Raw genomic sequence first — 17,172 nt, 5'->3', positions numbered from 1 at the left:
TGGCCACAAGTGAGTACAAAGGATACGTACACTTCAAGGTGTCCACAAGTGAGTGCAAATCGCACGTACGCGTCAAGGTGGCCACAAGTGAGTGCAAATCACACGTACGCATCAAGGTGGCCACAAGTGAGTGCAAATCACACGTACACTTCAAGGTGGCCACAAGTGAGTGCAAAGTGCACGTACATGTCAAGGTGGCCACAAGTGAGTGCAAAGCACACGTACACGTAAAGTTGGGCACAAGTGAGTGCAAAGCACAGGTACGCATCAAGGTGGGCACAAGCGAGTGCAAATCATGCACTCAACCCCTTCTTTATGGCAGGAGATAGCATTTGAGAAGAACGTTAATTCCACCCCATATCCCCTCAACAGCTGCAAGGCCTTCTGGGAGTCTAAAGGTGCTGGACTCAGAGGACAGTTATAGAATCTCAGGATCTCTTAGTTTGCAAAGGCTAGTTGACTTCAGACTGGTGTGACCAGCATGGCAGGTCACTAGAGCTATCTAGTCTTAGGACCTGATGAGATCTCGGCCAACGGGTTACTCCATCAAAACTGTGACGAATGTCCCCGTTGCGATATTATAAATAGCATTATATCCTATGGGATTTATATTTCGGCGGACGGGATACATGTCGCCGTTGTGATGGAGTGACCCATCCGCGGCGATGGAAATCAGGATCATAGTTTATACTGTTGCCTTCCAGGCCAGGCTGTGGAGGAGGAGTCAGTACTGGAAAGAAGTCAGAGAGTGTGAGGAGGCCAGGGGCCACAGCTGGCTGCTGGGTCCTGTCCCTCACTTCTCTGTATCCTTGTAATTTGGGAGGGCTTGTCACTACTGCCCATTCAGACCCTTTGGTCTTTGGTGCTGTATCTGTTTACTAAGACTCTTTGTAGGTTACTAATACCTTCTTGATATGTGTGTGATATATGAAGCGCTCTGAAGCAGTAACCGGACAGCATGCCAGTGCTGAATGTTTAAATGCGTACCATAAATGCAACAGCACAGTAGACATATATGGCGCCAGTGCTTAAAAGTGGGCAGGCACTGTCGGATACTGTCGGATACTGGGTGCCTGCACTTATTTACACTTGAATATTCCCATGGCAAGCACTCTCCACTGCTAAATTGAATGTCAACACAGACTTCATAGTGTTTTTGTAACGTGAGCAAGCGTGCAGGCACTATGCCCTGAATTATCTGCATCGTGTGTACAGCACTGGCTGACACAGTGACTATAAACACCACACTCTGTATCACTTGTTTACCACTCCACAATGCTGAAAGGAGTGTTACCTCTGAGACTCTCCTGTTGTTTGGAATGTTTCCTTTAGGACTTCCTGTCAGATGATATAATACCCTTCCTGCCAGACTCCTTATTTTTTATTGTTGTACCTTGCAAACGCACTGCCCTAGGGAGCGATTGCTCTGTCTAGCCAGATCCAACTAGGAAACTCAGGGGATATGTGCAGACAGAAGGATCGATAGTAACACGTTCTTGCTCTCCTCTTCTCTCTCTCTCTCTCTCTCTCTGTGCCCTTTCACAGAATGGATGCCAACCATCTCACGGATGCCTGCACTGCATCTCTGGCACGGTCGCTTCTGCCAAACCAGACCCTGGAGATGCTCCTGCTGACCAGAAACGCACTGACGTCACAGTCCCTGCCGCACTTGGACACCATCTGGAGAGAGTGCAACTCCATCAAAGTGATCAAGCAAGTCTGACAACACATTTTGAGAATTTAACATGTTACAGCCAGGCTTTTCATGTCTAGGCACATATGCATGTGTTAGTAGAGGAAGGGTTCGTTACTCGTCAAACTTGACAGGTAATCACGCCCACTTCTGGCCGAAGCCCCACCCTAGCAACGCTCCTTTTGACTGAAAACTCATTTCATGTCTACCTGTTTCTGTGCATGCATCACATTTACAAATATAGCATATTTCCGTAACTGAGTGCAGGCCGTATTAGTGTATAGAACATATTCTGTCTCTGTCCTTATCGAACAGGCCGGTTGCCTAGACTCCTCTCAGTCAGGCTTCAGGCCCAAATACAGCACAGAGTCAGCTCTGCTTGCAGTCACGGATAACATCAGGATAGCGCTAGATAGGGGCCGATCTACGATTCTGGTGCTGTTGGACCTATCAGCAGCGTTCGACACGGTTTCACACCAGATATTAATCAGTAGACTGAAGGTGGCTGGACTTAGAGATTCGGCTCTGCAGTGGATGACTTGTTTTCTATCTTCTCGTTCTCAGATCGTCATACTTGGCCCGTACCGCTCGGCGCCTATGGAATTAACCAAGGGAGTGCCCCAGGGCTCCTGTCTGAGCCCCACCTTGTTTAATATCTATGTTGCTGCCTTGGCCGACCTCCTTAGGGCGTGCGGGTTCATTCCCATCTCTTACGCCGATGACACACAACTGCTTTTGCCATTTGACAAACTCACTCCCACAGTACAGGCGACCTTCTCCCACTGGATGAAGAGTCATTTCCTCCAATGTAATGATGGGAAGACGGAGATTCTGCTCTTTGGGGGGCTCCCCTACTATGGACTCCGGATTGGTGGCCGGCTGACCTTGGGGTTCCCCCTGATCCAAAATCCCTGGTCAAAGACTTAGGCATTCGTCTTGATCAGGCTCTTACCTAAAAGGAGCATGCCGCTCCGACAGCCGGTTCCTGTTTTCTCACAATGGGCCTACTACACCGAGCCTTTCCTTTGCTTCCTGACTCAACGCAGAAGACCTTGACTCAGGCACTTATATTAAGCCGTCTGGACTACTTAAATGGCTAGTTGATTTCTGCTAATGAGGTCTCGCTTAGCAGACTGCAGGTAGTCCAGAACATTGGTCCTCCATGCCCCTCCCAGGACTGCCTCCCACCCCCTTCTTTGCCAACTGCACTGGCTTCCTCTATGCGAGCGGGTCAAGCTCAAAGTCTGTTGTACCATCCACAAGGCTTTATTTAACCTTGGCCCCCCTATCTCTCTGAGAAATTCACACCTTACCTGCCTTCTAGGTCCCTCCGCTCGGGATCCACGTCTCTCTTGTGGTCCCTCGAGTCAAGAAAGCCAAAGTGGGTGGGAAGGCTCCTTCCCATCTCGGTCCCCTGCACTGGAACAAACTCCCTCTGCATCTAAGACAATGTTCAGACCACCTACAATTTAGAAAGCAGCTTAAAGCCGCTCTTGTCCATCTGTGACGTTGCAATTCAGCCTCATGTTCTGCCGTCCGTCCAAAGCGCAGAGATACCCCTTCGGGGATCCATTCAGGCGCTATACAAACAAATAAATAAATATGTTGACGTTTAGGAGTATGTACATTTGAGTTTAGGATTATTATTATGTCTTGTGCCAGGTGTTGAATTGTAAGTAATTATTTTACATTAACAATTACAATTGCAAACAGCTGCCGGTTGCGCCAGATTCAGCTAATGATGATTAAGAGGATCCGTTGTGAATAATTAAAGGTAATGGCATTTAAATTATGACACGCGTCTACTTCCGCGTGAGCAAGCCTTTGGTCCGGCATCAGGCACGCTGTTCTCCTGCGTGGACTTTATGTTTTATCACTTCTGCATGGATGCCATCTTTTAGGCTGGAGAGGGGAAATCTGGTGCTGTGGTGAGCGATAGGGCACTTTTCTCCAGGAAGCAGGGATCACCTCACATAGTGTAATATTGTAATATTACATTGTCACATAGTCTAATATTCAGAAGTGGCAGGTGGTCGGTCCTCTGTGTGACACTGCGTCGTGCAAGCCGGTCCTGCAGCTGACTTCTGCTGACTCTCAGGTCCAGGGAGTATGACGTAGGTCCAGGTATTCTCGAATTATTATCTGTGTAGACTGATAAGATGCCAGCCAAGGGGTTCAACAGAGGGTTTCTTTGATAGCTGATCTGGTTATCCAGTGCAGAGCATGCAGGACCTGTGGCAGAGATGTGAGCAAGGATGGGACCCTTTCAGTGAATCAACAAAAAGGGTCTGCAAAGTTGTGGAGTTTCCTTCTCAGGAATTTAGTACATTTCTTACTAAACGTATGGAAAATATGCATAATTTCTTGTGTTTAGGGCTTTCGCATGGAAGCCAGATCTTTCCCAGTGCTTTAATATTGCATCCTCCCCATTTTAACATTATGTATTTAAGTGTAATTTCATGTACCATTCCCTGGGGAATGTTGAGTCACCCGGGAGGAAAAGCTATGCATTTTCTTACAAAACACTTACAAGTTAGCTTGTTTCAGCTTCACACGCAAAATAAAAAAATACTTTTGGGCCTAAGGAGTCGAGTTCTACATGATGTCCAATAATGTACACAGAGATTTGCTTGCGAAAAAAAAACTAATATCATCGCAAATTAACATCCCTGGTGTAGAACTCTGCATCTTTTAGGAAATATTGGAGGGGGGGTCATGAGTTCCCTTTCAACCTAGGGGTAAAATAGTTGGGATAAGATGGGAGGAAATTCTGCAAATAATCATACCGGGCCCGATTCACAAAAGTAATCTGAGACAAAACCCCAACTTTAGTACTCCTAAGTGCCTTCTGTGAATACCAAAAGTCGTAAAGTTCGGATTTTGCCTCGGATTACTTTTGTGAATCGGCCCCCCTTGTTTAGCTAAGCCCAGCTTTGTATCCAGCTCCGTAGCTCCCAGGTGAGAGTCGCGTACCCTCGTCCCAGGTAGGGCTGCTTCGCTGACATTCCAGCTTAGGTACAAATATGTATGAATGGATATGGTATTTTTCTAGCACAAATCTAGCTATAAAGGCAGAGGAGCTGTCTACTGGATCAAAGGCGAGCGTAAAGTCAACGAGTAATAGGACATGTACCTGCTTATGTGATGGTTACTGCTTTGGGACGGTGTGTTCGTTAGTGTTTTTAAAGAGGTTGGTCTTTAACGCTTCCCTAAAGTGGAGCAGGGTTGGGGAGGTACGGATGGACACAAGGATGTTTTTCCAGATCCTGGTTGCACAGATGCGAAAGGCCTGTATGTGATAAGGCCATGTACATGACAACTTTGTTCTGCATAGAGAAGCCCTTTCACCTAAAACACCCCTCAGTTTTAGAGGCAATCCTTGCTCTGTATAAGGCTCTGGGCGGGAGTGTAATTGTAATTGTAAACTTTATTGTTTAGTCAATTAAAACCATTATAAATAAATAAGATTGACAGTGAACTCAAACAATTATCAGATACAATTCTTAAAACTTCTGTGTATAAAACATGTGCAAATGGGGTGATTGTGGCCAGTTGATCAATGAGATGTGGCTTAAATTAGCTGATATCTTTCAAAGTTATCATTAGGACCATGTCGGGCAAATAGGTCCTTAGTGCTGCTGCTTACAATATATAGATTCAAGTTTTACCAAGGCAGACAGCACATTCCAGAGTTCTTCCAGCAGCACTGGAGCAAGGTCGGCCTATTGTGTTTACATTTGCATCTCCTTGTCGGCTGTGTCTGGGCTTGATGATAGACACCGCCTGAGTATGACCACAAATCTTGCACATCTTGCCAAGGCCCATGGGGAAGAATTTGAAAAACAGATGTTGAAAGCCTCCTGGCATGTTCGGTCCCGGTTTAATTAATTGCCTTCTCTGGACCTCCGGGGAGGGGCAACAACTTAGCAGATGTAACCATGATTCTTTTTGAAAGGAACACAGCCTGCAAGCTCTCCTGCCTCTGAAGCACACCCAGGAGGGGTTAAAATCTTTAATTGGCAGAGCTAAAGACCTCATGTAAAAGATCTGTCTGCGATTGTCTGCGTTTATGGCTTCGCATAGATTTGGTTGCTGTGTCACGGCTAGGTAGGAGTCGTTTAAGCCGGGGCCACTTTCGAGTTTGTAGCAGATCTTGGTCAATCGAGGGCACGCTTAATTGCCAACTGATTGCATTTTTCCAGGTGGTGAATGGGGCGTTACCCACCTGGTGGATTGAGTGTCATGCGGAGCGAGCACAGTGCGTTGTCCACCTGGTCATGCCAAGGATTGGCTGGGGTATCAAAAGTGTATTTTAGATGGCTTTTCTGCCATCCTGACCCTCATGGAATACATCAACATGGCCCCTTGACAGTCTGAAGTCTGAGATACCAGATCAAGTTCTAACCTTAGCCCGGCGAAAAAAGCGAGGTTGTTGGAAGATTTTTTTGTGTGCTCCACAGTGGGCTTGTTCTAGGTCTTTGTCTAAATTTCCAGGATACGCAAAGCGGCCGTACTGTACGGCAGGAAGAAACGATGCTTTCGTTACCATTAGCATTGAGGCTGCCGATGCACCCCTTAATTGTTGATTCAGTTGGCCGACCCCATATGTGACTTCAGTGCCCTTTTTTATTGTATTTATTTGTTCCGCTGCTGTGCTACTTTCAGTGAACCATAAACTGAGCTAGTTATACATCCAAGCTGTGGTGATGCTCTGGCTGCCAAGATGCCAGGAGATATTCTTTTTATTCCTGCAGGGACCGGATAGCAGGATCTTTTTTTTTTCCTGGGTAACTAGGAGCTGGTTAGCCTTGTTAAAAGCATTCGGGGCGGTCATCGCCCGCTGTACGCAGGCCTTTGTGCGATCCATGTTCACCGTGTCGTCAGCGTATTGTATTATTTGGAGCTTGGTTGGACCTAGGTTCGTCGGGGGGGGGGGCAGGCCACTAGTCTCCAACTTCTTCCCCAAGTCACAAATTAAAGAATAAAGGAACCAGGACAACCACTGCTTTAGGCCCCTATTTGTGTTGAATTTTGGGGTGGCCGATCCAGGACCAGTAGACATGCAGACCCATGTTTCTGAGTGCAGGGAAATGATGGCACTTAACAGCTTTGCGGGTATGGCCCAAGCATCCAGTTTTCTCCATAGGATTCCCCTATCCACCCTGTCGAATGCTGCGATATAATCGAGAAAGCAACAGAATAGGGGTAAGCTGCTGTATTTGGTGGCTTGGTGTCTCAGGAAAGATAGTGCTATGATGTTGTCCACTGTTGATGCCCCGGCTATAAAGCCCGATTGAAAGAACGGAAGGATCTGTTGGTCACTAACCCAGGCCTCCAGGTGTTCCAGCAGGGCGCGAGCATATATTTTGGCCTCCACGTCAAGCCGTGCGATTAAGCAGTAGTTAGCGGGTATTGACAGAGCCGCCTTTTTATATATGATGCAGAGGATTGAGCCTCGCCACATGTCTGGGACTGACGCCATCTGGAACCCACTCCCGACTAATGGGGTCAAAGTCCTCGCCCAGATGTCTGGAGTCTCTTTAAACAGAGATACTGGCAAACCAGTGGGGCAGGTCTCCCATCCTTCCTTATATGCGTTATGATTCTTTTGACGCTCCTAGGGGATACATGTTCAGTTCCTGCATGTTTGGTGCGTCAGATGGGGTGGAGAGCACGTGCCTGGTGGATTCACAGGCCTTCTCCACTGATGGTACTTCCCCCTTGGATGCGGTTAATTGGGAGTGGGTCAGGAATCAATTTTTGAATACACAAACAAGCGCATTTGTACTTGTGCATTCCCACCCTGAAATAATCACTCCTAGCCAATTATAGATGTACTCTTAAGAGAATATACGTGTGAGTAAATGTCTTTCAGGTAGAAGCCCAAATTATGCTTATGTCAAAAGTGGGTTCAGATTCTTAAAATGACCATTTGCATGTGTAAGTTGAATTTACACATGAAAATATTTTGGTGACTTAGGCCCTGGGTATCTAAAACCAGTGTGCTGCTGCCACCATACTCATACGGATAGGCATGTTCCCATGAACCTGAGGGTAGAGATGTGGTCTAGTAGTTGAGTTGCTGACTGTGCATTTTAGAGACTTGGGTTCTGTTCCCTCCACTGGTACTTACCAAAAAGCGGTGTGACTGTGGCTGTCTGCTGTGCCAAAAATTGTAAAGGTTTGTGATTTAAATAGACGGTCTTGTGCAACACGTGCTAAAATAACACAGTATATCCCCCACGTTTTTTACATATCACCCTTATGATTATCACCTCAGATTCTAGATACTTCTTTAAATGATAAAAGTACTCTATGTAATGCTACAGGTGCTTCCTGTAGCTAAGTTCACATTGTATCAAATAAATAAGCTTAAAATATATCAGGTAAATGACTTAGCACACAAAAGCCAGATGCCTCCAGGTCTGCGTTCCAAAGCATGAATGGGGCTCAGAATGGTTGAACATGTTACAGATGCTTGCCAGTAATTCTGACATTTCTCTCTCTTCAGTGTGACTAATAACTACATCTCCAAGTTGGACCGGAAGCGATACTACATGTAAGTAGCATCTGCGTAGACCTCGCGTATCATTCTTTCCAGACTTCTGTGGTGTGACCTGGCCTAATGGCTGTCATTATGAGCTCCTAATGGCTGTCATTATGAGCTGAAATAGGCAGTAGGCAGTAGGCAGCATTGAGACGTTTAAATGCCTAAAACCGAGGGGGCGGGGAGACCATGGCTTCATCAACCATCTCTGGTGGTCTTCAGAAGACGGTTAGTGGGTGAGACCTTAATAAGAAGGGAGCAAGGGTCTTGTATCTGACTGTAGCCCTCCAACCACCAATCCCCTCTGATGTTTGACCCTCCTCAGTCACTCTCATTTCAGGTAAGTACAGCAATGCAACTCACTGGCCATTGCAAAGTATCCCAGACTAGATCTGGTCTCCATCCGGGGCACAGAGCAATCTAGACTACAGCGCAGCACTTCCAGTGTCTGTCCCTTTGATGGTGCAAGCTTCCAAATTGCATGGGGGGTCATCATTTTCTGTTTTCAGGAGAGGATCATGACATTTGGCCTGTGTATCAATGACTACAAGGATGTTGAAGAACCCTGTGTGTAATGTGGAGGCCGGGAAAAGTGCTGACGAAGCCCAGTATTTTCATGGTGCATCTACAGCAATGTTCATGATCATATGCAAAGTGAGTGACTGCCTACTATAGGCATGGTGTGGTGGATGTCTGTCCTTTAAGCGTTTCAGGGTTAAATCTATAGGACAAGTTTGTTAAAGTTCTCTCAACAATATCAGACTGCATGGAAGCTTTAAGAAAAAATGAAGGGGTCAATTCACAAACTTATTTGCATTTGCAAATTGAACTTCAAGTGCAAAAACGCCTTGAGGAGTGTTAAATCAAGTTTGCTGTTGAGGAAACATGAAATTGACTCATAAATGAATTTGCTAACATTTAAAATTACACCAGCATCTTTTTTATTTGTGAGCAACTCTACTAGCGGGGTGGGTGGCGAGCGTTCCAGGGCCCAAGGTGGTGAACATCTACAATCTTGTGGACTTGTATATTCACAAACATTTAGCAGGCACACCAGCCCCCTGAATTCAGTCGGAGGCTTATTCTAGACAGGGCATTCCTTCCTCAGGTTGGTAATGGGGAAAGGAAAACTCCAAAATGAGTCGGGACAGCCAGCTCCACATGCAAGTGATACGGAACTTACAAAGGGTCCCCTAACTACCCCTGGGAAACTTTAACCGTTGCACATTCTAAGAAGTCCTAAAATCCTACAGAATTCCAAGATGATTGAAAGTGTATTCCAAATATAAGTCTTACCCTGCAAAAGTAACATTCTGACTGTCTTTTGTGGGTCGAACCCTGAATCCATACTTACGCCTCAAGGTCCAGAAGCGGCTGCTCTTGCAGTTGTCGGTGCGGTGTTAGTTTCTGGTCTGTGAACTGGCCTTGCAAGGTCTAGAGTAGATCTTGCCAACCACAGACAGATCCCACATATGTTTGCTTCCTTTCAATATGGCTGTTTGTTTTACTTTTAAAAGTCTGCTTGCAGATGGCCAGGCACAGTGGAGCCTATGTGCATTACAGCCATCCAATCATGTGGCTGAGTTCATCGGCAGACACTCAGGAAGACCTCCCTTTAGAAGGTACACTCCTGGTGTATGGTTTGCATTGTGGAGATCTACAACTGTCTGCCTAACTCACAGATCAATCCATCCCATGCACACATTGAGAGTTTCATAACTAATACATTTAATTGTATACTTCTTACATACATTAATGGCATATGCCAGCGTTCCCTAAACTGATGCTCTAGAAGTCTGTAAATTGGTGATAATCTACATGCGTAGTATTAGGAAATTAGAAACATTAAGAAAATATCTTTGTTCCCGTTTTACTTTTCCATGGGATTTTATTTCCATTAAACTTCTGAGGTGCTTTCACCAACTTCCTTCACCACGTGCATCTGGTTTATTCAGATGTACTTTTGGAAGGGCTGATGAAGGGCGAATGGTGCTCTGAATGTTTATGTACACTGACAAACATTTACTGTACGGATAGTAGAAAAAGGGGAGAAGGTCCAGAGGTCCTGGATCTGGATATTGATTCCTGATATAGTAGAGAAACTTTGCTCAAGGCTCTGGACCTTTCCAGCCTCAAAGTGAAAAGGGAGTGTGAGCGTGTGTTTCTCTTTCCCTCGCAGTCAAGTTCAGTCAAAGGATGAATTCCTATTTTGCAACATAAAGAATGATCATTGACGATTTGAGTTGAAGAAGGAGAGCCCGATTCACAGAACTAACTTAAGACAAACTCCTAAACTTACTACCATTTTGGTATTCACAGAAGGCACTTAGTAGTCATGTGTGCAAGGAATTCATATGTTTGCCATGGGTAAGTTTGTAAATGGAGACATTTTCTTACAAGGAAACTAGGACTTCAAGAACAGAATCAGCTAGTTTGAAAGTCAGCAATTCCAGGCCCCTTTTCCTTTGCCCATTATTTGAGTGGAACTGGAGATTCAAGTTTGGGTGGAAAAAAAGGCCACTTTGTGAAGATCAAATTCAGAAAGATGCTGCACAAATCTTGCACAATTGCTGATGAGGGAAGACATTTGGGGAAGTATCAGGCAGTTTGGTACCAGTTGCAAAAGAAAATTCTCTCATAGATGTGTCTCCTCACAAAGATGATTTAAATTAAATCCTTATACACCTGGGCATGTAGCATTGAGGTCGTCGATTGTACAACTGAGTATTGAACATAGAAATATCATGCTTCAAGAATATGGTGGACAGAGCATCGAAAGGTGCGTGCGTATAGGGAAGTAGAGATTTGCGGTTCCTAACTCCACATCTGCATACCTTGAAGTTATATATATTGTCGTCCAAGGACATATATATACATATATATATATATATATATATATATAGAGAGAGAGAGAGAGAGAGAGAGAGAGAGAGAGAGAGAGAGAGAGAGAGAGTTGGGTATAAAAAATTCATACTTGCCTTTCAATATTTTGGTTTCAATATTTTCTTATCGATATTTTCAGACCACGATATTCTGTCTTTGACATTCAGGGCCACACCAGTTTGTTAACATGTGACTGCAAATATTTACAAAAATATTATATGTGAAGTCTTTCGAGGGAGAATGCCTTGCATTTTCTAAAGCAAACGGAGAAACAGAAGTTAAACTTAAATATAGAAGGGAAGGGAAGTGATAACTTGTTTCTTTAGTTTCATGCAAAGACTAGCACATGAAAGATTATTGTCGGCACTAAATGTATTGCACACACACACACTTACACCCCCCCACACACACTTTCACACACACATCAACAAAAGGAACTCAAATCACCTCTGCAGACCATACTGAATTAATGCCAAAACCAGGCAGCTCAGTGGTTTCAATTCTGCATATTACTTGGCGGGAGATCTGTTTAGAAATAGGTGACTGGTTTACTTATATGTTGCGAGAACTAGCGTTCCCCGGTTAGGGGGATGTCCCCCTGGGCACTGCGTAAGCACCCTCCACGCGGACAAACACAAACCGGCTTCTTTTTACCGCACTAAACGCGTTTCAAAAATTTGTTTAAACGTCTATTTTTACCGCACTTAACGCGCTTCATAAATTTGTTTAAACGTCTATTTCACTTCGTTCACGTGCCATTTAGCTTTGTTTAGCTTCTTTTCACAACAATGGCACCACTCACGACCCGGAGTCCCCTTTATATTGTTTACATTTACTTGTTTTTACACACTCATAGATAACCACATGTGCATGCTCTGTGGTATATGTCGTCTTTTCACTTGCATCGTCGTTGTATATTCACATTGCTCAACGGATTTGACATTGTTTATTACCATAATGGCCTGGCTCCCTCTCATTATCATTTTTAGGTCTCGCTGAGTCAGCGCGCATGCGCTGCTCGGAGAGACTTTAGTAGGTGAGTTTTCAATGTGCTACCCACACGGTTTTGCTGTCTACAAGCTTGAGTGCACGATGGCGTGCACGTGCACAGCTGCTTCCCGCATTCCCCCCTCCCTTCTTGCCCAGCCCTTTGATGCGCTGCTCACATCTCCCTCCTCCCTTTTCGTCACTTTCATTCTGGCTCCTTTTCGTCAGTTTCATTCTGGCTCCTCTGCTCCTCGCATTCCCCTCTGCTCCTCGCATTCCCCCCTCCCTTCTCGCCCAGCCCTTTGATGCTTATAACATTGTGTTTCATTTAGGGCATTAAACATAAAGGAGCACTGGCAACGCTGATAAAATGGATTTCATTTTGAGTAGTGACTAAAACTTTAACCACACACACAATCACATGCACACAACCACACACACACACAACCACACACACACACACACAGCCACACAGCCACACACAACCACACACACACAACCACACACAATAACACACACACACAACCACACACAATAACACACACACAACTACACACACAACCACAACTACACACACAACAACCCACAACCACAATCACACACACAACCACACACACAACCACTCAGAACCACACCCACACAAATACTCAGAACAAAACACACACAACCACACACACACACACCCAACCACACACACAACCACACCCACACACAACCACAACAACACACAAGCACACACACAACCACAAGCACACACACAACCACAAGCACACACACACAACCACACACAACCACACAGACACACAACCACACACACACACAACCACACACACAATAACACACGACACACACAACCACAACTACACACAACCACACAACCACACACAACCACACACACAACCACACACAACCACAATCACACACACACCCACAACCACACACAAACAACCACACACTACTACACACACACAACCACACATACAACTACACACACACACAATCAAACACACAACAACACACACATAACTACAATCACACACAACCACAACCACACACAACCACACACAAGCAGAACCACACACACACAACCACACCCTCACACACACACACCCACACACACACACACAAAACCATACACATACAACAACACACACACAACCACACACACACACAAACACACACAGCCCCAACTACACACACAACCAGACACACACACACACACAACCACACACACAACCACACCCATGCACACACACACAGCCACACACACACAACCACATACACCCCCCCACACACACACCCACACACACAAAACTACAAACAACCACAACCACTCACACACACAACCACACACAACCACAACCACACACAACCACAGCCACACACAACCACAGCCACACACACACACACACACACACACATACACAACAACAACACACACACATACACACACACACACACTATAACACACCCACACAACCACAACTATACACACAACCACAACTACACACACAACCACAACTACACACACAACCACAACAACACACAACCACATACACAACCACTCACAGCCACTACCATACACACACACAGAACCACACACACACACACAGAACCACACACACACACACAACCACACACAACCACACCCACACACAACCACACACACAACCACAAGCACACACAACCACACACACAACCACACACACACAGCCACACACACACACACACAACCACCCCCACACCCCCTCCCACCCACTCCCAAACCTCCCCACACACACACAACCACACACACACAATCACACACACACACAACCACTCACACACACAACCGCAACTACACACAACCACAAACACACACACAGCCACACACAACCACACACTCAACCACAAACACACACACAAAACCACAAACAAACACAACCACTCACCCACACAACCATACACAACCACAACCACACACAACCACAGCCACACACACACAACCACACACACACAACCACAAACACACAACCACAAACACACAACCACACACACACACAACCACACATAACCACACACACACACAATAACACACAACCACAACTACACACACAACTACACACACAACACACAACCACAACAACACACAACCACACACACAACCACACACACACAGAACCACACACACACAAACACACACAACCACAACCACACACAACCACACACACACAACCACACACACAATAACACACACACAACCACACACAACCACAACCACACACACACAACAGTTGCATAACTAAATACTTATAAGGTCCCAAAAGCGAGACCTATTGGCTATGCCAATGCTTGTTACATTTATTGTAGAGCATATCACCTGACGAGGGTCTGTAATGGACCGAAATGCATTGGGAATGATTATATTCCCTTCAAGTCCTTAATGGATTCTGTTAAAACTGTGTTTGGAACATGGTTCTGATATGAAATTGCAATATCAAAACATCCAATAAACACTACATATGACTATCGTCATATGGATTAAAAAATGGTGTACTTGGTATATTTCAACGTTTCAACCCAATTGTGGGTCTTACACAGTGCCCAGGGGGACGTCCCCTAACTAGGGGACGATACTTGTCGCATTTTTCAATTACACTCTTTGACCAGAGAGTGAAACCCTAGCTGGCACGCCACAAGCACACAAGCTGTACAACCTGGTAGTGTGTGTCCTAACTTTATTGACGTTTGTTTACTTCTATGTTGGTCAAACCATGCCCGACAGAGAAATCCTGTTTCTGCATATTACTTGGCTGGAGACCTGTTTGTAAATGAGTGACTGGCCTACTTATATGTTGATCAAACCATGCCTGACAGAGAAATCCTGTTTTAAACAAGACTGCTTTTTAATCTGAAACTATTGAACAAAGAATTAAGGGGCATATGTATCAAAGGATACATTTGCGATTCTCAAATAGCGATTTTTAAAGAATTGCTATTTGAGAATCGCAAAACGCCATGTATGTAGGATTTGCAAATAATTTTGCAAATTCTATATATTCCGTAATTGCGAATCGCAAATTGCGATTCGCAATTAAGGAATACCTCTCCATTCAGGCCCATAGGAATGAATGGGAAGACATTCTCAATTTCCGATTCTCAATTAGAGAATCGCAAATTGAGAATGCAATTTCAAGGGTGCCAGGGCGTCAAAAGGACACCTTGTTGCACCCCTGAAATGGCACTTTGAAAAATGCAAAAAAGTGAATTTTTCAAAGAAATCCCAAATTACCACCAACTTGAAGTTGGTGGTAATTTGCGATTTCTTAAGGAGCAATCGCACAACTTGGGTGCTTTTTACATTGCATTTAAGGAATCGCAATTTGCGATTCCTTAAATGCTTTTGCAAAATAAGGAATCGCAAATTTTGCGATTCCCTATTTTGAGAGGGCCTTTTGGGATGATACATCCCAAAAGGCTTTTTCCCATTCGCAAACGGGCAGATTCTGAGAATCAGCCTGTTTGCGAACGGGAAATGGGCTTCATACATATGCCCCGTTATCTTACTATTATTAAACAATGACTCATAGAGTAGAATTGTACATATTTATCCCCATGTAGTTAATGGGCTCTCTGAATGCTTTTGAGCATCTATTAGTGGTAGCAATTAGTTGGAATGGTTTCCTGAAGCAGCATTTATTTATTGGAGTCTATACTTTTACATAAGCTTTGATCTCATGGTATATGCGCCCACTTGCCTTTTGTAACTATTAATGTACGCATGTTTTAGTTGTAAGTTCACCTAAAATGTACAGTTTTGAAATTCATTTGTTTATTTAATTAAAATTCTTTTTACCCTGATCCCATACATGTGAGCACTTGATACTCATTCGTGCATAGAGGATTTAAGTGCCCGCGTGGTTCCTAATTTCATAAGGTAAGCAGTGGTATTTATACAAAATGTTGCTCCCGTGGGGAGGTCGCCGCCGACCCAAGCAAAGGTGAGGCGGAAACACTGAGAGAATGCAGACCTTTACATATGGAATATCATAAACTCATTGTTTACCGCGGGTCATATAGGTTTCAGAATGCACGTACTTACCAAGCGAATTTTGTCACAGGGAGACCCCCATCTTCTGGTTCCACCAATTAGGTGTCTAAGGCAGTACATCAAGTGTATCTCTCTTATGTTACTAGGGCAGCGTTAACCATGGCTATTCCCAGGGTCAAATACAGGCCAGGGACCAGATTTCCCTACATTGTTTTGTCCTCACAACCCACACACACTCTGGAAGTGTTTATAAAGGGGTCGCTGTACTGTTCACCTTTGAGTTTCTCAGGATCTCCCACTGCCTCACTGTGCAGAAGGTTCACAGCAGAAGAGATGCTGATGTTGCAGCGTTGATGGTAAACTCTGAAGAAGTCCTACCTGTATAAACTCCATCCCTCTCTTTCTGTCCATCCAGGTTTTACAATCCAAAGGGGAAGAGGTCTTTGGAGCAGAAAGAGAACTCATAGCGCGGCACATACCCAGATCCGGATGTCTAACGCCAAAACTGCTTCGCGGTTTCTATCACAAAACTCTCATCGTAAAATGCGATAGACTCCTGGCTGGGAAGGTATCTTGCTACTAATTCTGACATTTCTCTTTCTTCAGTGTGACTCATAACTATATCCCCAAGTTGGACTGGATGTATCAACAAGGACTTTCTAAGCTGGAAAAGACCTCCACCCTGTCTCCTCAAAGATTTGAAATGTATCTGCAGGTAATCCCTAAAGTTTACTTCCGTCCTTCGGTGGAGCTTCACGGACCTATGGAGATCAGTAGACAGTCACTAGTTTGCTGCATGACATGAAAGCGGTAAATTCACTTACCACCTTAGTTCATCAGAAAGTGGTCCATACAAGGAGCTGGGGGTTGTCTTCAAAGTTCCAATTCTCAACTTGCAATTTTCATTTTCAAAGTACTGTGCTGCTAATGAGATCCCTTATGCTTGATATCGACGCCAAGATTTAATGCGGGAGAAAGGCGGCGGAAGGAACAGCTGGCTGAGAGTGACAAATAACACATCTTTTATCAGCA

The 17,172-nt window shown here is 44.8% G+C and overlaps 1 protein-coding gene across 1 annotated transcript in view; it reads left to right on the top strand.

Moving 5' to 3' along the window:
• The window catches only part of LOC146797022 (NACHT, LRR and PYD domains-containing protein 3-like), a 164,856-nt gene extending 148,110 nt beyond the window's left edge, over positions 1–16,746 (top strand). Inside the window, exons 9-11 of the mRNA XM_085629613.1 lie at positions 1,546–1,713; positions 8,205–8,252; positions 16,556–16,746. Of these exons, the coding sequence (XP_085485739.1) occupies positions 1,546–1,713; positions 8,205–8,252; positions 16,556–16,607 (268 nt within the window). The 3' untranslated portion in view covers positions 16,608–16,746. The remainder of the gene's footprint in view (positions 1–1,545; positions 1,714–8,204; positions 8,253–16,555) is intronic.
• Positions 16,747–17,172: the final 426 nt, after the last annotated feature.

The sequence above is a fragment of the Triturus cristatus genome, chromosome 10 (genome assembly GCF_964204655.1).
Source record: "Triturus cristatus chromosome 10, aTriCri1.1, whole genome shotgun sequence".
Classification (NCBI taxonomy): Eukaryota; Metazoa; Chordata; class Amphibia; order Caudata; family Salamandridae; genus Triturus; species Triturus cristatus.
Note: the sequence above shows the minus strand (reverse complement) of the source record. Positions and strands in the feature narration are given on the sequence as shown.